Source organism: Phacochoerus africanus, chromosome 2 (assembly GCF_016906955.1).
Source record: "Phacochoerus africanus isolate WHEZ1 chromosome 2, ROS_Pafr_v1, whole genome shotgun sequence".
In the NCBI taxonomy this organism is placed as follows: Eukaryota; Metazoa; Chordata; class Mammalia; order Artiodactyla; family Suidae; genus Phacochoerus; species Phacochoerus africanus.
The window spans coordinates 8,935,760-8,958,985 of record NC_062545.1 but is presented as its reverse complement, the minus strand read 5'-3'; the positions used below and the strand labels follow the sequence as shown (position 1 = coordinate 8,958,985).

Genomic DNA, 23,226 nt, shown 5'->3' with positions numbered 1-23,226 from the left:
CCAGGGATCAAACCTGCAGCCTCATGGTTCCTAGACGGATTTGTTAACCACTATGCCACGACAGGAACTCCAGTAGCTGTAATTTATGCTTTGTGCCTTGACGGCCTTGGGTCCCTGGATTACTAAAAAGAGGCTCTATCAGGCAGTACAAGTGGTAGGCATAGGGAGCCTTTTCCAAAGACAGTGTATATTGCCTGTGGGGGAGCCTTTGGGCCCTGCTGAATAAGGAAACTGCACCCCAGATTTGGACACCAGTCTTGCATTGAGTTGCACTTTGAAAAGCAGTATTTGGTTATGCCCTGAAACCCCGTGGGACTCAGATATTACTCTGACATGGCCTATTGTAAAGACCCTCATACCAGATAACATGTGGTATATGGAAAAGGAAAGTTCTACTGAGAAGACATCAGTCATAAGACAGTTGTTCTGCCTGAGCAGTATGTAACAATAACACCTTCCATATCAATGACGCAGCAATGTGGCAGGAATACGGTATAGTCAGGAAACTGTAATTTAAAGAATACAACATACAGATGAGTGTGTATACTGAAATTGGAACCGACCTCCAAGCCCTACTCTACTGTGGAAGTGGAGGACAGCTGGCCCGAGGGCGGGGGGGGGGGGGGGGGGGGGGGGGGGCGGAATCTGAACTAGCCCAGCAGGTCCTGCAAGAGAGTGCTAACTAACTGTCTATTGGTAGACACGGGAGAAAAGAGAATGGAGCACTTATCAAAAGACCATGTAAACACTCGTTAAGGAATCTTAGGTTGGTTTTCTCGTCTGTTCCAAAACATGGGAAATTTTTTTAAGAATGATTTTTATTTTTTCCGTCATAGCTGGTTTACAGTGTTCTGTCAATTTTCTACTGTACAGCATGGTGACCCAGTTACACATACATGTACACATTCTTTTTTCCCACATTATCAAGCTCCATCATAAGTGATTAGATACAGTTCCCAGTGACAATACATGAGAAATTTTGATTAAAGAGATGGCTACTCTCTTTCTGACAGTCATTAGCATTTTTCCCGCTAAAGTATTATTGTAAGGGAAGGAGACAACAAGCAAGAAAGAGAAAGAAAAGGCTTCTCTATTTGTTTTGCAGTAATTAGAAAATGCCATGTGGGACACAGTGTTCTTGAAATAAAGGCTCAAAAATTTCTCTCTTCAAATCCTCCCCCCTTTTAAATGTCACCCCCATTGAGCAAGAAGTAGCCAGAGTACTCATCACCTCGATTCCCCTCAGGATTGAGGAGAATTACAAAAAAAGGGGGGGGGGGGGAGGAAGTGGAGTAGACTTATGAAGAGGCCTTCCTGATGACAGAAGGCCTAGTGTGTCCCCCGCTTACTGGTGGTTAGAATATTCTGCATCCTCCTAGATCCTCCACAAGTAAAGAGAGAAAGAAACTAGCCCTAGCAGTTGACGGGAAAAGCTAAGAAATATAGAAACAAAGACAGGTTAGGCAGAGAAATAACCTTAACTTAAGCAATAAATTGGCCTCAAGGACTCCCAGTTCTATCTCAAAGATAAAGGCTAAGGCACATCCCTCAGGCTGTTTCGAAGAAGCCAGAGCCTAAACAGGTCTCCATCTCGTGATGACCGTGAGCAAATAGGGCTTGCTCCTGGCGGTTGAAGGTTGATAATATTAAGCCCTGTGGCCTCACTCGGTTACCTCACCACCCACAAAACAGAAAACTGTGCGCCAGCTGATCACATTCCCCATAAGCCTCTTTCCCACCTTGCCTTTGAAACCCCTTCCTGAAAGACATCACAGAGTTGGGGTCTTCTGAGCATCATCCACCTGGACTCCTTGCTTAGTAGGTTGCAAAAAACACTGTACTTTCCTTCAGCACAACCCGGGATCAGTAGACTGGCTTTGCTGTGCATGGGTGAACGCGTTAGGCAGCAAGGCAGACATGAGCAGGTCCCACCCCATTCTGGACAAAGTCATTTTCCCCTTCTCCCACCCCTTGACACCGACCAGAGCAGACCCAGAGACCCTCTCTTTTGTGGTTAAGGGCCGGCCTTATCAGGCCCAAGTAGAAGGTCCGAAACACAGCTGGGCTGTCCAAACTGCACAGGCACGCCAAGACCTAAGAGGGAACCCAAAACAACCGGGGTTCATTATGCCATATTTATAATAAACTAGCATTGTGGTTTTTGTCCCCCACCCCTCAGGTTTCACCTGAATGTTTAGGGGTAAGGGCCTGTGCACAAGGAGAAAAGTTATATAATCTAAAGTTGTCAATCACCTTGTCAACCAAATGACACAGGGAGGAACTTTCCACTAGTCCGAAAAACTAGCTCTACGCTCATTGTGTGGCTGCTTCTGGTTTCCAGCCAGACAGCCTGCTCTCTTCTCTCCTCTTTGGGAGTGTACTTTAGCTCGCTTCACTTAATGGAATTTTTGCTGCTTAAAACTGCTCTGGGAGGAGTTCCCGTCGTGGCTCAGTGGTTAACGAATCCGACTAGGGACCATGAGGTTTCAGGGTTCAATCCCTGGCCTAGCTCAGAGGGTTAAGAATCTGGCGTTGCTGTGACCTGTGGTGTAGGTTGCAGATGCGGCTGGGATCTGGTGTGGCTGTGGCGCAGGGCAGCAGCTATAACTTGGACTCAACCCCTGGCCTGGGATCCTCCATATGCTGGGGGTGTGGGCCTAAAAAAAGCAAAAAAAAAAAAAAACCTGCTCTGTCTCTCATTTCATCTCTTGCCTTTGGGAAACAAAAGGACTGAGGATTTGTAACAAATAGAGCCCAGTTTGGTTAGGTAACACACTCTTAGAGGGTGTATAAAAAAATCTCACATGCTCTAAGACCCAAGGCAGAAGCAGGAATTTGAAACAAACCTGGGTCAGACCTATCTGCTGACCTTGGAGAATCTCCAGGGAGGCAGGAAGCAACTCCAGCCTACCCTGGGGGGTTAGACACTGGTGCAGCCATTTGGGGGAGCTTATTCTACCACGTGTATACTGGTGCTGGCAAAGCACCATTTGGAATCCTCCCTCTAGCTGATCAACCTCAGGCACCAGAAATGGTAACCCTCGGGCCAAGAAACTGGGTGGGAACACAGCCCTGCCCACCAGCAGATAGACTCCTGAGCACACAGTCACACCTGGCTACAGCCCTGCCCACTAAGGGCCCAGGATCTGGCTGCACACACCAGTGTGCAGGCACTAGACCCAGGGCCCTGCAGCCAGACACCCCAGAACCCAGTTCCACCCCTCAATGGCAGGCATCAGCCCCAGAATTCCTGGCCCTGCCCAACATAAAGCCTTCACTAGCCTAGGGACCAGCCTCGCCCACCCATAGGTGGAGAGCACCCATGGGACAACTGCAGTCCCACAGCCTATGGATCCAGCCCCACCACCAGCAATTCAGCACCAGTCCTGGGACTGGCTGGGTCCTGGTCCCACCCACTAACAGGTTAATACAAACTTTGGGACAACCTAGACTCCATGGCCAGGGGTGTCAGGACCCCACTCATTAGCAGTCCAGCGCCACCTCTGGGACCCCTGGGCTCTGGAGTCAGATACCAGAACCCAGCTCTGCCCATCAGAGGGTCACCATGAGGTTCAGGAACTGGTATCACCCGCCAGTAGGCAGGCACCAGCCCCAAGGTCTCCCAGATCCCAAATGTGCCCACTAGTGAGCCAACACCACCCCTGGAGTTCCCTGGAGTTCTACACCCAAATGCCTCATGACCTGGCCCTACCAACCCATGGCAGGCAGCCTCCCACACAAGGCAGGGCCTGGCAAACAACTGGAATAGGGCCCAATCAAGCCTACCAGACCAGCCGCAGTAGTCAGCTCACCACAACAGAAGGACTCATGCAGCCCACATGTGGGACACCTCTAGAGCATACAGCACTGATGACAAGACAGGATTGCACTGCTGGGACATACAGGACATCTCATACAAAAAAGCCACCTCTCCAAGGTTGGGAAACATAACCAAGTTACACAGAAATAAAAATAGAAAATTAGAGAAAAAAAAAAGATGGCAGAAGAATATGTTCCAAATGAAGGACCAAGATAAAACCCCAAGAGAAGAAATAAGAGAGATAAAAATAGGCAATTTATATAAGAAAGACTTCAGGATGATGGTTGTAAGATGATCAAAGAACTTGGGAGAAAAACGGATGCACAGAGCAAGAAACAGATAAAAAACGTAACGGACAATCACACAGAGGAGTTCCATCGTCGTGGCGCAGTGGTTAACGAATCCTACTGGGAACCATGAGGTTGCAGGTTCAATCCCTGGCCTCGCTCAGTGGGTTAAGGATCTGGTGTTGCCGTGAGCTGCAGTGTGGAAAATGCCATTGATAATTTGATAGAGATGGCATTGAATCTGTGACTGCCTTGGGTAGTATACTCATTTTGACAGTATTGATTCTTCCAATCCAAGAATATGGTATATCTTTATATCTGTGTCATCTTTGATTTCTTTCACTGTCTTAGACATTTCAGAGTGCAGGTCTTTTACATTCTTAGGTAAGTTTATTCCTAGGCATTTTATTCTTTTTGATGCAATTGTAAATGGGATTATTTCCTTAATTTCTTTCTGATAGTTTGTTATTAGTGTAACAGATTAAAAAGACTAAAAATAACAAATGTTAGAGAGAAAATGGAACACTATGGGAATGTAAATTGGTGTAGCCATTGTGGAAAACAGTATGGAGGGTCCTCAAAAAACTAAAAAACACAACTACCATATGATTCGGGAATTCCATTCCTGGGTATATATACAAAGAAAACAAAAACATGAATTTGAAAAGATACACGCACCCCAATGTTCACAGAAGCATTATTTACAACAGCTAAGTGTCTATCAACAGATGAATGGATAAAGAAGATGTAATATATGTATATATATTTATTTATTCGTAAATATATATAAATATACACACACATAAACTGTCAGATATATATATACATACCAAAAAATGGACTACCCCTCAGCCTTAAAAAATGAAAAATTTGCAATTTGCAATAACATGGATGGACTTGGAGGTTATTATGCTTAGTGAAAAGTTAGAGAAAGACAATTACTCTATGATATCACTTAAATGTGGAACCTAAAAAATAAAACAAACTAGTGAATATATCAAAAAAAGCAGCAGACTCAGAGAAAACAAACTAGTGGTTATCAGTGGGTAAAGGGCAGGGGGGGAGGGAAAAAATAGGGGTAGAGGATTAAGAGGTACAAACTACTCTGCATAAAATACATAAGCTACAAGGATATATTGCACAGCACAGCGAACAGCCAACATTTCATAAGTGTTAATGGAGTATAACCTATAAAACTTATGAATCACTGTTGTACACCTGAGGCTAATACTGTAAATCTTCTACATCGCAATAGCAAAATAAAATAAAATGTTAATACTTCAATCTTTCATAACACAGGTAGGTTTGGAATTCTAAATTAAAAATTTTTAAAGAATTCTAAAAATCATTAAAGAAAAAAAAGAATTCTAGGAGTTCCCGTTGTGGCTCAGTGGTTAACGAATCCGACTAGGAACCATGAGGTTGCGGGTTTGATCCCTGGCCTTGCTCAGCGGGTTAAGGATCCAGCGTTGCCGTGAGCTGTGGTGTAGGTTGCAGACATGGCTTGGATCCCACGTTGCTGTGGCTCTGGTGTAGAACGGAGGCTACAGCTCCGAATGGACCCCTAGCCTGGGAACCTCCATATGCCGTGGGAGCGGCCCAAGAAATGGCAAACAAAAAGCCAAAAAAAAAGAATTCTAAATTAATAGGAGGTCCCTTAAGCATGTTAATGATACTTCTACTAACATTTCATCTGATATTTATCGTGCTCATGAGAAATATGCTGTAAGTCTTTTTGCTTCTTTGTAAGCAAAGTAAAAAGAGGTTAAGAATGTTCTCTGTAGAACTACTCTGGCTACTTTTAAGTCCATGTCAACCAACAATCTGTATTAACTGTGTCTTTTATGATGCTTTGACATCTTGGAGCCTTGGGGACCCAGAAGGTGACTGTCCCTTCCAGGGTTAGTTAATTTCTAGAAATTGCAAACAACCTGCTTGTGAATACACCATTCATATACAAACCAAACAATCCTTAGTCCTTACTTCCAAACACCTCCTTTATCTATGATTTAGCAAGTCAATATTCCCCCTGTCGTAAATCAACCCAGGACCAGGTATCAGATAACTAGGGGCCTTCCCTACAGCCCAGAGGCTGCTAAAATCAATCTATCCAACCTTGAACTTGTTCAGTTTGCCCACCCTGTCTTATCCGCTCCTTCCCAGGAGAACCCTAACAAAGGCTCTGGCCCACAGTTTCTCCTCACCCCTTCCACTACCTAAGCAACCCTCAGGCTTCCTGTGAAGCAGGGCACGCCCCCTGCCCTTGAAAACAATACCAAACTCTTCTTTCAAGGCAGTTCTGTCTACCACATTGCCATAAATGATTAAAACAAAACCCCGGGTACATTTTTAAACACAACTAGACTATGATTATGGGCTAATTAACTTCTCTGTGCCTCATTTTCCTCATCTACAAAATGGCAGTAATAATAAGGAAAAAAGAAATCTGCTTGAACAGAAGGCCATTTCTGATGACCTCCTAACCAAAGAAGCCCTTCCAGGCATTTTTCTAATGTCACATCAGTTAACCTTCTTGTTAACTGATTTTAGGGTCCCTCTCCCCCACTATAATTAGTTGCTTGTTCACCATTGCATCCCCAGTGTCTAGAACAGGGTCTGGCACATATTGTTTGCTGAATAAATAAATGGGATTTTAAATCTAGATGATTTGGAAAAACATAGGAAGAAAAGCAGGTTTTGAAGTTAGAGTGAAATGAGAACTAGTTCAGTTTGAGAGGTGGAGTTTGGAGTTCTCACAGGTCATTGACATGCAGGCAATTGACACGCAGGCCAGCACCTGGAGCTCAAGAATGGAGGTTCGATGTGATGAGACAGTCTTGAAAGAGAACGCATTCGAGAAGAAAAAAGAAAAGAAAGAAAATATACTTAAGAAGAACTACACCTGGGGCATATTAAAGAAAAAGAAAACGAGCATGCGCAACAATATGGGCCCCAACTGGAGGGGAAAGACTTGAAGGACAGAAAAAGGGAAAATAAGAGTCTGGTTGGTAAACCACATGAACACACAATGGGAGAAGTACAATTTCTTCTAAGAAACAGAAAGCAAGAACCTCATTTCCTCTCTGGTAAAAACAATTGAGAGCTCTATGAGACTATAGATCCGAATTTGGGGAAGGCAGTCATTTTAGAACGCTCTGGGTCTTTCACTTTAAAACGACAGTTACAGGGCGTGGAGACCTATCAGCATTCAATCTAGACAACCTCTCTGGTCACAGCTAGGAAGCTGCGGTCTGAAAGGTTCCGATGCGAACGACGAAACTGCTGCCTCATTGCATCTTTCTGTGATCCCCGCGCCCGGGCTGACACTACCCGCAGGTGCTCTCTGGGCCTCGGAGAGGAACCAGAGAAGGGGGAGAACCAGGAAAGAGAACCTGGGAGGCCGCGAGAGAGGCCCTCACCTGACGCCCAGCGGTCGGTCAGCGCGTCAGGCAGGGGCGCGCGTCCTCGCGGGGGCGCACCAGCCGCGCCCTGTCGCCGCCCTCCCTACTCCCTGCCTTGCCGGCTTCGCCCAGGACCTCGCCTGCCTCCACCAGCGCGGCCTTCCCTTCCTACCTGCAGGCAGGCGGACTCACCCCGCCTCTAGCCGCTCACCTCGGACTCGGTCGGCGGGCAGCGTACAGGTCCCTACGGTTCCCACTCCGCGCCCCCGACCCGCGGCGGGCGGCACGTGACCCCGCCCTCACTGCGCCCAGCCCCGCCCCCTCGGCCCAGCCCGAGCCCCGCCTCCTGCCGGCGCGCTCCACCCAACAGAGCATCGCGGTCGCGATGACGTAAGCGGCGCAGGCGCACTCTGTAGGCGACGCCGAGGCGCTGCTGAATCCTTGGATGAAAGGTACGTGGTGGTGGTGGCGCTTTGAGCGAGGAAGGAGAGTAGGGTGCGTGGAAGATCTAGGGGTCTTGAAGAAAAAGAGGAGGAGGGGAAGTCCCAGAAGCCTGTCCTTCATGTATTGGGGTGCAGGGCGGAATCCCCCCTTTCTGGGCCGTACCTGACGAGGCAAGGCGGCTGCCACGCAGGAATCGAATCGTGGATTTACTTTGTGGGGGCATTGCCTTGCGCCCGAGTGTACAAGATTCAGGGTTAACTTGGCGTGCGCTCAGTGAGTTCCTTTCCTTCAAGCGCGCGTCACTGGGGGACGTATTTTATTTGGCAAAGGAATACAAGATCTGGAGACATGAATTGTGCTTTTTTTATTTTTCAGGGAGCTTCTGTTTAATCTCTTCCTCACTTCATCTTATCTGTAAAAGGAGATGGTTAGACCCCCTCTCTCTCTCCCTCTCTCTCTCTCTCTCTCTCTCTCTCTCTCTCTCTCTCTCTCTATCTGTATATATATATGTTTGTTTTGTTTTTTTCTTTTCCGCTTTTTAGGGCCGCACTCGCGGCTTATGGAGGTTCCCAGGCTAGGGGTCGAATTGGAGCTACAACTGCTGGCCTATAACAACTCGGGATCCAAGACGTTTCTATGACCTACACCGCAGCTTATGACAACGCCGGATCCCCGACCCTCTGAGCAAGACCAGGGATGGAACCCCGAGTCCTCATGGGTACAGTCGGATTCGTTTCCGCTGTGCCACTGCAGGAACTCCCACTATGTAATTTTTAAGGCCCCTTTCAGAGCTAACTTTCTCTAATTCTTGTCTCCAAGGATTTTACTTTTTATCATACTCCTGGGTGGGAAAAGAAATCTTAACTAATGGACTTGTTTTAAACCTGGCTTGAGCACACTGTCTAGGCCCTGTTGTTTTCCTTAGAATTGACAGCGGGTAGATTTTTGTTTGCAAGTAAGATTTATGCATTGTTGATATTCCAAATAGACTCATCTTAACATTTAAGATTTTTCCTAGTGTTAGCGCTATGTCTTTCATCGACAGATGTTTAGACTTGGCATTTAATTTTTTGACCCATTTCAGAAGTAAATCACAAGAGGATATTGAAGTTGATGCTTTTGTATTTTGTCTCCTTACCCTTTTATTAGGATTTTAAAGGTTATCTGCACCTTCTGACTGGGAAAAGATGGTCAACGTCTTGAAAGGAGTGCTTATAGAATGGTTAGTAGTGTTGATACTTAATGAGTTTTAAATCTGCACTTTGAATCTTGATTTACATGTGTACCTCTTAGAAAATATTTTTTTTTTTTGGTAAGATCTGAATGAGTTTAGTCTTGCAGCTTTCTCAACTTCATTTTTCTTACTTAAAAGCAAGGGAGGAGTTCCCCTCATGGCTCAGCAGTTAACGAACCCGACTAGGAACCATGAGGTTTCGGGTTCGATGCCTGGCCTCACTCCGTGGATTAAGGGTCTAGCGTTGCCAGGAGCTGTGGTGTAGGTGGAAGACAAGGCTTGAATTCCGTGTTGCTGTGGCTGTGGTGTAGGCCAGCAACTGCAGCTCCTATTGGACCCCTAGCCTGGAAACCTCCATATGCTTTGGATGCGGCCCTAAAAAGACAAAAGACAAAAAGCAAGCAAGACAGGTTTTGTTGCTAAAACCGAATTTTCTTCATGGTGCGGGATTTTAGTGTCTCTGTCAAATTGATGTAATAGGCATGATTTCCAACAAGCTTTGGTCAGAAGCATCATATTTGTTAAATTAACCCTTTTTAGATGAACAGTGCTTGCATTTTCCTCAGATCATCAGGGATTGACTGGCCGTTTAGGGTCTGCCTACGTCTTGACCATCACAAACTTTGGTCTTTGAAAAAGTGAAAGAAAAACAAGAACCATTTGGAGGTTTCTTAAACCAAGCGAACATTCCAAAGGGGAAACCGGAAACAACAGAGTGGAGCTCCTTAAAGCTAATGTAAATGATCCCCGGTCTGAAAACCTGAACCACTGGACCAGTCTTGCTTAGGCTGCACTTGTTTGCCCCACCAAAACAGTTCTGTCTCGTCTGGGAATCCTGCCCTGTGGACACTCCACTGTCTTCAATCTCAAATTGACGGCTTTGAGGCAGTTAGTATTAGAATTGCTTCAGTGCCGGACCCTTTTTTTAAGTTCTCCTCCCATGTGTCGTTTAGCAGTTATTTCCCCAGGTGTAGGGAATACTCTTGGTGTTTAAGATGACTGGGAAAAGAACACAACTTGGGGGTGGAGGGGAGATAGAACACAAAGATACTTTTTATATGACTTGTTTAATTTATCTGAGAAAATTGAGAAAAAATAAAACTGACTTATCAGGATGAATGGTGACTTTGTACCACGTGAAGTTAAGCTTAAATGTTAGTTGATTTAAAGAAAGTTTAGAGAAAAGTATTAAGTATTATGTAATACAGGTGTTATAAGAGATGGGTAAATTGACAAGGGTAGTATGTAAATGGCAAAAACTTTGAAAGCACTGATGTGCTGGTTAAAAGCAGGAATGTGAGTCAAGTTTCAGTTGTTTGACTTTTAAACAACTAATTGAAAGTATGTAAATTTATTTCATTTAGAAAATTTCTGCAGGAGTTCCTGTTGTGGCTCAAGGGTTAATAAATCAGACTAGGAACCATGAGGTTGCCCGTTTGATCCCTGGCCTCGCTCAGTGGATTGGGGATCCGGCATTGCCATGAGCTGTGGTGCAGGTCAAAGATGCAGCTTGGATCCCACATTGCTGTGACTCTGGCGCAGGCCCGTGGCTACAGCTCCAATTAGACCCCTAGCCTAGGAACTTCCATATGCCGCAGGTGTGGCCCTAGAAGAAAGACAAAAAAAAAGAAAAAAAAGAAAGAAAATTTCTGCAGATAAAGTCTTGGTAACCACTTAACCCTAATGCCTTTTCATAGCAGCCCATTACTGGAGAAAATCAGAGTCATCTGTGAATGTGAATGTACTACACACACAGTGACAAGATGACGTATCATGTTTGTGTAGCAGTTTCTGTGATGTCCTTATTTGTCCTCATTGTTCTATTTAGACCCAAATTTTATTTTAAAGGGTTAACAAAAAATACTGTTTATTCTGGCACATAAAATATGTCTTTCTAAGAAATCTCTGAGCGTGTGATTTTTGTAGAAAGTGTTAAGATTTTATAGAAAAGGTTGAGGGCCTTGGGTGAAGTGGGCACCACAGTCACCACATGAGAGATAAATAGCAGATTTATTGCTTCTGAACTAATCAGTTTCCCACATTAGCACGGTCTTTTTAATACTGCAGCTATAGAATTTAACTGAATTTTGCCATACTTCAGTGGATAAGTGTAACCTAAGTATTCTGAACCCAAGATAACAAACATACTAGAAACTAAGTTTAAGACCTGTCATTTCTCACATGAGCTGACCTTTATTATACATCATTTTACAGCATATTAAACTGTTGTTTGTTTGTTTGTTAGGGCTACACCCCCAGCATATGGAAGTTTGCAGGCTAGGAGTCAAATTGGAGCTGTAGCCACTGGCCTGCACCACAGCCATGGCAACTCCAGATCGGAGCCGAGTCTTCGACCTACACCACAGCTCGAGGCAACACCAATCCTTAACCCACTGAACAAGGCCAGGGATCAAACCCTCATCCTCGTAGACACTAGTTGGGTTTGTTGCCGCTGAGCCGTGGTGGGAACTCCTAAATTGTTTTTTTGTTTGTTTGTCTTTTTGCCTTTTGCAGGGCCGTTCCCGCGGCACATGGAGGTTCCCAGGCCAAGGGTCGAATTGGAGCTTTAGCCGCCGGACTATGCCAGAGCCACAGCAATGCAGGATCCGAGCCGAGTCTGCAACCTACACCACAGCTCATGGCAACACCAGATCCTTAACCCACTGAGCAAGGCCAGGAATCGAACCTGCAACCTCATCGTTCCTAGTCAGGTTCGTTAACCACTGCGCCACAACGGGAACTCTTTTTTTTTTTTTTTTGGAACTCCTAAATTGTTAATAAAATTATTTTAATAGTAAATTGTTGAAAGTAATTAAGACTGTCATTTTTTCAGGAAGGTTTGACTTTATTAAAAGCCTATATACCATGAACCATACTCTTTTAGTGATTGAAATAAATACTTTGTTAGCTTCACTTATAAACTGTACTTGAAAGAAACACAATACAGTAGGAGTTCATGGTGCAGCGGGAAATGAATCTGACTAGGAACCACAAGGTTGTGGGTTTGATCCCTGGACTCGCTCAGTGGGTTAAGGATCCAGCATTGCTGTGAGCTGTGGTGAGAGTCACAGGTGAGGCTTGGATCTGGTGTTGTTGCAGCTGTTGTGTAGGCCAGTGGCTACAGCTTCGATTCGACCTCTAGCCTGGGGACCTCCATATGCAGTAAGTGCAGTCCTAAAAAAGCAACAACAACAAAAAAAATGTATCTATGTTTTCAGTAAATTACACTGATCCCTCTTGAATTAAGTTGTTGACTTTGTGGAAGTTCCCATGTGGCACAGTGGATTGAGGATCTGGCAATGCTACAGCTTTGGTGCAAGTTTGATTCCTGGCCAGGGAACTCCCACATGCCATGGGTGCACCCAGAAGCAACAATAGCAACAAAAATTTGTTGGAGTTCCTGTTGTGGCTCAGTGGATTAAGAACCCAACATAGTATCCATGAGGATGCAGGTTCTATCCCTGGCCTTGATCAGTGTTAAAGATCTGACTTTGCCACAAGCTACAGTGTAGTCAGACATGGGGCTCAGAGCCTGAGTTGCTGTGGCTGCGGTATAGGCTGGCAGCTGCAGCTCCGATTCAGACCTTAGCCACGCAATTTCTATATGCCACAGGTGCAGCCCTGAAAAGAAAAAAAAAAAAAATGATATCTTTGTAATTGACATTGATGTCCCTCAGGAAACCAAGGTTGTGTAAGATTGTTTTCTCTAAGAATTAAAAAAAAAAATCTATAAGCAACTTGAAAGTTTTATATTAATCTTTTGCTAAACACATTATTGTATATTAAGTCTAAAGGATATCATTTCTTGTGATTCAGGGTTTTTATAAAAGAGACACATTTCTGTAAATCTGGGAAATTTTATCCCTCTTGCCTTTATGACTGTCCTATTCATTCCAAACTAAAAGCCACAAATAAAAATAATTGAATTTAGGTCTCTTTTTGAGCTCAGTATTCTCAAGGAGATTTGGTTAGAGTTTCCTTTAAAGATTCTAAATTATAATTGAGGCCTATGAGGTGCAGAATTTTAGGGAAGGGGAAGAAGACTTGAATATGTGCTATAAGCCAAACACTATTTTTCCTTTTTTGTTTAAAGGGCCGCTCCCATGGCATGTGGAAATTCCCAGGCTAGGGGTCCAAGTGGATCTACAGCTGCCGGCCTGTGCCACAGCCACAGCAACATGGGGTCCGAGCCACATCTTCGACCTACCCCACAGCTCACGGCAACACCAGATCCTCAACCCACTAATCGAGGCCAGGGATCAAACCCACAACCTCATGGTTCGTTTCTGCTGTGCCACGACGGGAACTCCCAAACACCATTTTTGGCTTTTTCTCTCCTTTAATTTATATAGCAGTTCTGTTTTGTAGGCTCACTTTGAGGCTTTAGGAAGTTAAGTATGTATTAAGGTCACACAAGTAAATGATAAATCTGGGCTTGAACCCAGATCTAACCTTTGCTGTACACCCTGCTTTATCAGAGTGACTATTTCTCTGGTTTTATAAATTAGTCGTTGGCAAGTTAGTGAAAACCATTGGCTTCCCAAGTGTAATAGCCATGGACAAGAAAGTTCATTGTTAAAAATCAGTTAAGGGGGCTGTGCTTCAAGTCCCTGTTAACTATGAAGCTTTGAACATTACTTGTCAGCAACAAATTATTCTTTTAAAATCTCATCACTGGCCTCTTTCTCTTAAATGAAGCTGTGTCTATTAATCATTAGCACTTGAGGCAAAGAGGGAGAGAGGGATTGGGTAACAGATTAGAACTTTTTGTTTGTTTTTGTTTTTTGGGTTTTTTTGTTTTTTTTTTGTCTTTTCTAGGGTCACACCCACAGCCTGTGGAGGTTCCCAGGCTAGGGGTCGAATCGGAGCTGTAGCCACCGGCCTGTGCCACAGCCACAGCAACGCTGAATCCGAGCCACATCTGCGACCTACACCACAGCTCGTGGCAACACCAGATCCTCAACCCACTGATCAAGGCCAGGGATTGAACCTGCAGCCTCATGGTTCCTTGTCAGATTTGTTTTCTGCTGAGCCACAATGAGAACTCCCAGAGCTTTTTAAATTATCCTAAAAATTCTACATGTTCAAAACTCATCGTCCAGGTCTGTGGTATAATTTAACAGTAAAGTGTCTCATCCTGTGTTTGTCTCTCCAGTGACCCAGCCATGAAGCAGTTTCTGCTGTACTTGGATGAGTCCAATGCCCTAGGGAAGAAGTTCATCATTCAGGACATAGATGACACGCACGTCTTCGTAATAGCAGAGTTGGTTAATGTCCTCCAGGAGCGAGTAGGTGAATTGATGGACCAAAATGCCTTTTCTCTTACCCAGAAGTGAAAACAGTAGATATTGACCACTTAGGAATTAAAAGTAACGAATGTGACAGAGTCTCACTGTTCAATAGCTTATGTAACTGGTTAGATTTACAGAATTGCTTGGAAGCATGCGACAGGCAAGACTGTGGTATCATTTGTTCATAAAAAAGCCCTGAACTGACTTTCTTCTGTTTTTTTTGGTACATAGATCCTAAAATTTAAATTAAAAAAAAAAAAAAAGCTTTAACAGCTGGCTGCAATTTGGTTTTTATTATCCTTTATTATACTATAAATGTAATTGGTTTTCTTACCTTTTTAATGCCAATTTAATACATTAAGAATATAATGGAATATGCATTTAAATCACCAGTCTAACCGAGATATTTATTTTCTTTGTCCCTATTAGTAATTGAGGGGTTTTTATAGTGGGTGTGGTTTAACTGGAAACTTCACAAATAGACTGTTTGGACAAATATGCCAAGGTGGGAACTTTGGTAAATGTATGCCTTAGAAATAATGCCTTCATACCAGCCAGCTCTACTGGTAAAGAAGATGTAGAAAAAAGTCACGGAACTGCAGTTTGCATTTTCCTGAAAATACAGTTTTTTAAAAGCACGAAGGGTTAGAAACAACCAAAATGAAAAGTACATGCTGCTTTGCAATTTAGTCTTTCCTTGTTCAGACTTCGTTGGTCACATTTTCCCATCAAGGCAAGTGCTCTCATTAGGAAATCAGTTTTACTTGGGCCTTACTACCTATAAGAATCCCTGTTGAAACTTATCTGCAAAGAAAGGGAGAAACAGAAGCAGAGTCAGTCTTGGGGACAGTGGCATGATCAGATTAAGACACATTGCACACAGTCCTATGGTTGATGAAGGCAGAAACAGTGACACTGACAGGGCCTTTGCTTCCCTTCCTGAAGCTGGTGTTACCAGGATGGGTTTCTGTGGTGGGAATTTTCCAAGAGAAAAGGGAACTTTCGTGATGTTATGTAGACTCTCATCAAACCCACCTTACCTGCCTCCTTAAGGGATGTTTATTCAGAGCATCTGTGCACTTACCCACTTAAACATACCTTCCTGAAGCTGGAACTTTCCATGGTCATGTATATTTATCATGATTCTCCCCCATGTAACTCAAACCACACAATTTTGATTTTCACATAACAATGCAAACAATTTTGTTGAGTTATTGGTACAGCTAGTGCTAAAACTTATTGAATAAAATACATTTCTTTAGGATTTTCTGTTGTACCAAAATGTTATTGACTCGTATTTCAGGCATGTCTAAATCAGTTTCTAATATGCCTTAGGCATTTGTCACCTAATACCTTTTTTAGGGGCTGTGCCTGTGGCATTGGAAGCTCCCAAGCCAGGGATTGAACCCGCACTGCAGCAGTAACCTGGGGCACTGCAGTGACAACGCCAGATCCTTAACCTGCTGCCACAAGAGAACTCCCCCAATACCTTTTACCATGAAACTTAGAGAAAGTTTTCCTTGGCATCCTAGCGGTTTAAAGGTACAGAAAAGACTATATTGGACAGTGACTGCAAAGAGTATTAAGTGAAGGAAAATCTTTATTTCATTAGCTCTTTTTTTATTTTTGTTTATTTTATCTTTTGGCTAGGGGTCGAATTGGAGCTACAGCTTCCGGCCTACATCAGAGCCACACGCCGGATCCTTAACCCACTGAGCAGGACCAGGGATCGAACCCACGTCCTCATGGATGCCAGTCGGGTTCGTTAACTGCTGAGCCATGATGCGAACTCCAACTGTTTTTTTAAAAGTTGAGTTAGGGCAAATGTTAAATACCCTCCCTGGGACACTATATTAGAAAGATGGGACAGTGTGATGCTAGGAGCCCCACTTGCAGCCACTGAGTTAACTTACACAAACATGGGAGAAAACTAGGAGAGAGCAGGAAATAACCACGTGACATTTTACCCAGGCTCTGCTGCTTGGCACCTGATAGATAGTGTTCAGCTTGACACACTTTCAATGTCTAGAGCAAGAGATGTTGGCCGCCGGTCCTGGAGAAATTCGCTTCTTTCTGTTTTTAACAATGTCCTAAATATTGCGAAAATTTTCTTGTCTGAGAGAATCATATTTTAACTTACGAAAGATAGTTGACCAGTCACATATCTGTATACTAAAATCACGACATTTAGAATTATAGTAATTTCTTTTTTTTTTTGTCTTTTTGCCTTTTTTAGGGCCACACCCACGGCATATGGAGGTTCCCAGGCTAGGGGTCTAATCAGAGCTGCAGTCACGCCAGAGCCATAGGGATCCAAGCTGCATCTGTGACCTACACCACAGCTCACAGCAACGCTGGATCCTTAACCCACTGAGTGGGGCCAGGGATCGAACCTACAACCTCATGGTTCCTGGTCAGATTCATTAACCACTGTGCCACAACAGGAACTCCTAGAGTTATACTAATTTCTTGAGAAAGATGTTGTTTTTTAATACGGTATCAGGTCAAAAATTCTGAATTCTGGAGTTTCCCCTGTGGTACGGCAGGATCAGCAACATCTTGGGAGTGCTGGGACACAAGTTTGATCCCCAGCCTGGCACAGTGGGTTAAGAATCCAGTGTTGCCACAGTTTGGCTTAGGTTGCAACTGCAGCTCGGATCTGATTCCTGGCCTGGGAACACCATATGCTGCCACGGAGCTGCTTAAAAAAAGAAAGAAAGAAAGAAAAAATTCTGAATTCCTTGAACCCTAACTTCCTTGTGAATTCCAGGCATCCTAAGTATGTGTCATAGTTACTGTTAAAATGCATAGCGAGAAATCAATTTTGGTGAACACTGTCTGAACATTCCAAATAATAGATGACAAAGACAATTCTCCTTTGTTTCTCATAAATACTGTAGGTGGTAATAAGAATTATTAATGATTATATTGCTCTTAACATTGGCCGTAACAGGTGATTTGACATAAGTGTGCCTCTCTTTAGAAAAGATGGTAAATAATGTATTTATTTGGTAGTTATACATTAAACCTCCTTTAGCTCTAAAGAAACTAAGAAGTCTGACATAATACCATGTGATTAATTGGAACACTAGGATCAGCCTGTCAACACCTTATCAAATAGGAGAAAGGTGTATTTTTTTTTGTCTTTTGTCTTTTTTGTTGTTGTTGTTGTTGCTATTTCTTGGGCCGCTCCCCCGGCATATGGAGGTTCCCAGGCTAGGGGTCCAATCGGAGCTGTAGCCACCGGCCTACGCCAGAGCCACAGCAACGTGGGATCCGAGCCGCGTCTGCAACCTACACCACAGCTCACGGCAATGCCGGATCGTTAACCCACTGAGCAAGGGCAGGGACCGAACCCGCAACCTCATGGTTCCTAGTCGGATTCGTTAACCACTGCGCCACAACGGGAACTCCAGAAAGGTGTATTTTAAAGATGAAAAAATGCTGCAGCTTGCAAATATAGTCAGTGTTCTCAACTGTGCATAGTTCTGCCTCACTTGTAGCAGAGACAGCTCAGACAGGTCGGTTGGTGAGACTATTGCATAAGCTTTGAAAAACACTGTTCTTAGAGTTCCCATTGTGGCCCAGTGGTTAACAAATCCGACTAGGAATCATGAGGTTTCGGGTTTGATCCCTGGCCTCGCTCAGTGGGTTAAGGATGCAGCGTTGCCATGAGCTGTGTAGATCGAAGATTGGGTCGGATCCCACGTTGCTGTGGCTGTGGTGTAGGCTGACAGCTACAGCTCTGATTAGACCCCTAGCCTGGGAACCTCCACATGCCACGGGTGTGGCCCTAAAAAGCAAAAAAAAAAAAAGAAAGAAAGAAAGAAAAACACTGTTGTCACCAAAGGAAGGTGATTAAGAGGACTGCCGAGGTCCACACGTCAGCTCCCTGCTTGCCAGCTCTGGCATCCTGTACATGTCATCGAGTTTTTCTGTGCCTCTGAGCCCTCATCTGCAAAAACTGGGTATTCTGTTCGCAGAAATTGTTTGGATAATTTTAAGTTAAAATAGGTAAAGCAGATGGTTCTGAAATTCACTCACCTTGAATCTAGAAGAGCACAATGAAAAGGGAATAAAAGGCATTTCAGTGCACACTCCCCCCTCCCCCACACACGTTTTGTTTTGCAAGATCACAATTCTGTGAGAGAAGAAGCAGGTGGGAAAGAGGGGATTCCTAGTAAAAGAATTATTGGGGAGGGAGTTCACATTATTTGAGCATGAGCCACTATTCTGCTTGACCCATCAATAAGCCTTTCTCTTCTCAAAAAAAAGATTCAGGAGTTCCCGTCGTGGCGCAGTGGTTAACGAATCCGACTGGGAACCATGAGGTTGCGGGTTCGGTCCCTGCCCTTGCTCAGTGGGTTAAGGATCCGGCGTTGCCGTGAGCTGTGGTGTAGGTTGCAGACGCGGCTCGGATCCTATGTTGCTGTGGCTCTGGCGTAGGCTGGCGGCTACGGCTCCGAATGGACCCCTAGCCTGGGAACCTCCATATGCCGAGGAAGCGGCCCAAGAAGTAACAACAACAACAACAAAAAGACAAAAAAATAAAAAAATGATAAATAAATAAAACTAGTCCTTGTCACAGCCTGTTTTTGTTTTTTTGTTTTTGTTTTTTTTTTAAATGAAATCAAGGTGCACTGGTTATCTTTTTTTTATTTGAAATTAACTTTTTTTTAATGAACAGCACACATTCATTGCAGGTAGATTGGAAAAGGGGAGCAGAAGAAGAAAAATACGGCTCATCCACAATCCCACTACCCAGGAATAATCACTATTAAAATTTTGGTTACAATCTTCAAACTGTTTTCTAAGAGCATAAAAAAATGGTCCCTACTCTCCTTTCCCAGTGGGATCACACTTGATTTTCCACGATCTTTTGTTTATTAAAAACATGAAGCAGCGCTTATATTCTAGAAGAAAGTTTTTCTCCTACTTTCTTAAGCAATTAGAATTGCATGGAAAGTTTTGAAAAAATACTGATAACTGTCCTGGGGTTCCCATTGTGGCTCAGTGGGTTAAGGATTCAACCTCGTCTCTGTGAGGATGGGGGTTCCATTCCTGGCCGCAATCAGTGGGTTAAAGATCCAGCATTGCTGAAAGCTTCGGCACTGGTGACAGATGTAGTCAGATCCATTGTTGCTGTGGTATAGGTCTCAGCTGCAGCTCCAGTTCGACCCCTAGCCAGGGAAATTCCACATGGCCCAGCTGCAGCTGTAAAAAGAAAAAATACCAAAACCTGTCCTCAGCACCGCCTCTCCCCCCATTCCAATTTAGTTGTTCTGGGATGGGACTTGAGGGTCAGCATTTTTAAAAGGCTTCATTCCCTGCGTTTCTTTCTTTCTTTTTTTTCTTTTTTGTCTTTTTGCCATTTCTTTGGGCCGCTCCCACGGCATATGGAGGTTCCCAGGCTAGGGGTTGAATCGGAGCTGTAGCCACCAGCCTACGCCAGAGCCACAGCAACGCGGGATCCGAGCCGCATCTGCAGCCTACACCACAGCTCACGGCAATGCCGGATCGTCAACCCACTGAGCAAGGGCAGGGACCGAACCCGCAACCTCATGGTTCCTAGTCAGATTCGTTAACCACTGCGCCATGACAGGAACTCCCCCTGCGTTTCTAATGTGCAGTCAGAGCTGAGAACCCCTGGCCAGTGTGAGCAAGAGAGACTGCAGGTAGGAGGTTTTGTTTTTGTGTCTTGTTTGGTTTTCAGTAGGCTAATCACCCAGCACAGCTGTCTCCTTTTACTGCCAGAGAAATGGCTGGGCCTATCCAGCAAGAAGCCAGCTTTTGCTATAGTCCACTAACTAGACAAATGATGCCCCGAGCAGTTGCAGAATCTTACTTAGGATGGTCATTACCTTGGTTTAGATCCTTCAGTTGGATTGAGAAAAGTAAAGGCAGCATTCTTAATTGTTTAAATTTACTGTAAAATACTTTAGTCATTTGTTTACTACTTACATGTGGCAGATTTTTGTTTAGTGAACAGGATATTAAGCTCTGTCAATATATCAGTTCTTGGGAAGGGTCTTGCTGAGGGGAATTCTGATATTCAGTGTTAACCTGTTTATGTAGATAGAGCAGTCACTCCTGTGTCTCCCCCCAAGCCCCCAGTAACACCTGCACTTACACAAGGTCTCTGGATGTATATGATGCATATTGTATTAAAAAAAGAGGAGAGCTTGGTTGAGTTTCTCAGAAAAACAGCAGAGGCAGGACCGTGAGAGATGCGTAAATGGAATTCATTTCTTGGCATGAAGGAATCACAGAAATCCTAGTGAACCTCCCTTAGAATATGGAAGGGAGGAGCGAGTCTTAATGTCAATTTTATAAAACCATTACATCAGATGATATTTGCAGCTACAATTTGCAGTTAATGCGTCTTGGAAATTTTAGCACAAGCTACCTTTTCTAAAAGTAAAGGTTCCTTGAGTGTTTAAAGCTGTAATTATGGCTATACTATGTGATTGGTCCAAAAGCTGCTCTGAAAAATTTCCAGAATGAAATTATTTTGGTCATGAGCTAGGCAGATATGCTGTTGAGGGCTGCTGCTTCTATATTAGGGCTTTTCAAACTTCAGTGTGCCATCTGGCAGTCTTGTTAAAATGCAAATTCTCATTGAGCAGGTCTGGGCTGGGGCCTGACATTCTGCGTGTCTAACAAGCTCCCAGGTGATGCCAGTGCTGAGACTTGGCAGGCTGCACTTTGGACTACCAAAGCTCTGCCACACGGTAATTGAGGGCCCAGAGGGGGAGAAACCTCTCAGTACTTAGCCAGAACAAGGTGCATTCCTCCTCAACTATTTTTTTTGTTTTGTTTCTTAATCTTGCAGATACCGCTAAAGAGCTAATGACTTAACTGCCCCTAGAAACTATATGGGTCCTATAATCCGCATCCCTGTGTTAATTTAGCTGAGACTCATTCCTATCCTGGCTTGACCTTCATTCCGGGTTCCCCACTTTTATTCTTTGTGCGAAAGCATTAAACACACATGAATAGATTGACTCGCATCACATCTGTGCCAGTCAGTGTTAACATTCATATTTGATGCTGATTTTTTGGGGGAAAGAAAACATTACAGAATTGAATCCCTTTGTCCTTTTCCTCGATCACAGTCCTGTTTTTTTACTCTCCGGATAAGAGTATGGCAGGAAGTTAAGGAATTACTATTTACATTTTCTATTTGCATTACTTATGTATGTATCCATAAAGATATATATTACTGCTTTTAGACGTTCCTGCCATAGTGCAGTGGGTTGAGAATCCGACTGCAGTGGCTCAGGTCACTGCAGGGGGTTCGAGTTCCATCCCTGGCATGGCCACAGCTGTGGTGTTGGTCGCAGCTACAGCTCAGATTCAATCCCTGGCTGGGAACTTCCATGTTCCTTGGGTGTAGCCATAAAAAAAAAATAAAATAAAAGATATATTCTACTGTTTTTAAACATAAATGATGCTTTCCTGACTCTGAACTGCTTAGTTTTGCTTATTTTAAAACAATGTTAACATAGTCCTGCAGCATGTATGCTTGTGTCCAGCGTCTGTTACTTAGCATTATATTTGTGAGATTCATCCATGCTCTTGTATAATATAATAGTTATTTTTTCATTCTCATTGCTTCATGATAAGCATTCCATTATTTGCCTCAACCATGCTAGGGATATTTTGGTTAATAAGTCCTAAAAACTAATCAATATTTATACATGCATTAAAGCTCAGTTGAACCTGATAAACATCAAAACGTTTTACTGCTGTCATCTAGTCATCCTCATAGACTTCTCCAGTGGCAGAATGCATACAACTCCTGTATGTGTTTGAGAGAAGAAATGGAGGTATAGAGGAGTTCCCGTCGTGGCGCAGTGGTTAACGAATCCGACTAGGAACCATGAGGTCACGGGTTTGGTCCCTGCCCTTGCTCAGTGGGTTAACGATCCGGCGTTGCCGTGAGCTGTGGTGTAGGTTGCAGACGCGGCTTGGATCCTGTGTTGCTGTGGCTCTGGCGTAGGCTGGTGGCTACGGCTCCAATTGGACCCATAGCCTGGGAACTTCCATATGCCGCGGGAGCGGCCCAAAGAAATAGCAAAAAGACAAAAAAAAAAAAAGAAAGAAAAAGAAAGAAATGGAGGTATAGACTCTAGTTGCCAAATACGCTGGCATTAGCAATGTTGGTAAAATATGGTTACTGTAACAGCTTCTTCCTTCAGTCCTTCACTTATTCCTTAAAAATGTAGACCATGTCCTAGAGGAGGAAGATAGCTGCCATAACATAAAAAAAGGATGGCGGAGCCACTGATTGCATTGATTGGGCACGCTTTTGACTTCAAGTAACAGAACACTGAGAGTGACATAAACAGTAAATATGTACAGTTGTCCCGTGTGACAAGAAGACTGGAGGCGGATAATAACGGCTTCAGCCCCCTCCTACTCTGCCGTCTTAATTACATTGGCTTTTCATCCCTGGCTTATTGCCTCATGGTCACAAGACGGTGGCTACCGCTCCAAGGATTACAAGATCACAGCAGCCATCCAAATAAGGAAAGGAAGCCTCCATTTGCCTGCAGAGAAAATAAGGAAACGCATCCTCCTGGTGTAATTGTTTTCTTTTTATCAGGGAGAAAAAAATATTTCCTGGGATCTTCCCACATGTCCATTCCTAGACCAGCCACTGGCACAGAAGAATGGAATCATCATGAATGGCTTGGATTGGTGATTCTCAACTTTTAAAGTCACTTGGGCTCTTTCTTACAGAAGA

General features: G+C 44.0%; 2 protein-coding genes across 6 annotated transcripts in view; one reads left to right on the top strand and one right to left on the bottom strand.

The window, feature by feature from the left end:
* Window positions 1–7,815, bottom strand: part of SERAC1 (serine active site containing 1) — a 65,759-nt gene extending 57,944 nt beyond the window's left edge. For 2 of the 5 annotated variants that reach the window (XR_007133485.1, XM_047769840.1), the window contains exon 1: window positions 7,681–7,815. The gene's annotated coding sequence lies outside the window, so the exon portion shown is untranslated. The other 3 variants (XM_047769842.1, XM_047769841.1, XM_047769843.1) reach the window with 3 other exon arrangements.
* Window positions 7,816–7,879: 64 nt separating this feature from the next.
* On the top strand, window positions 7,880–14,681 carry GTF2H5 (general transcription factor IIH subunit 5). The gene is made up of 3 exons (XM_047769844.1): window positions 7,880–7,960; window positions 9,102–9,174; window positions 14,342–14,681. Exons 2-3 carry the CDS (start codon window positions 9,140–9,142, stop codon window positions 14,520–14,522), a joined length of 216 nt encoding a protein of 71 aa, XP_047625800.1. The 5' UTR covers window positions 7,880–7,960; window positions 9,102–9,139; the 3' UTR covers window positions 14,523–14,681.
* The last annotated feature ends 8,545 nt before the right edge of the window (window positions 14,682–23,226 follow it).

Excerpts from the sequence above, each read along its gene's own strand:
- GTF2H5 (XM_047769844.1), top strand. The coding sequence starts at position 9,140 with ATGGTCAACGTCTTGAAAGGAGTGCTTATAGAATG. Across the intron at positions 9,175-14,341 it reads AAAGGAGTGCTTATAGAATG|TGACCCAGCCATGAAGCAGT; the intron begins GTTAGTAGTGTT and ends TTGTCTCTCCAG.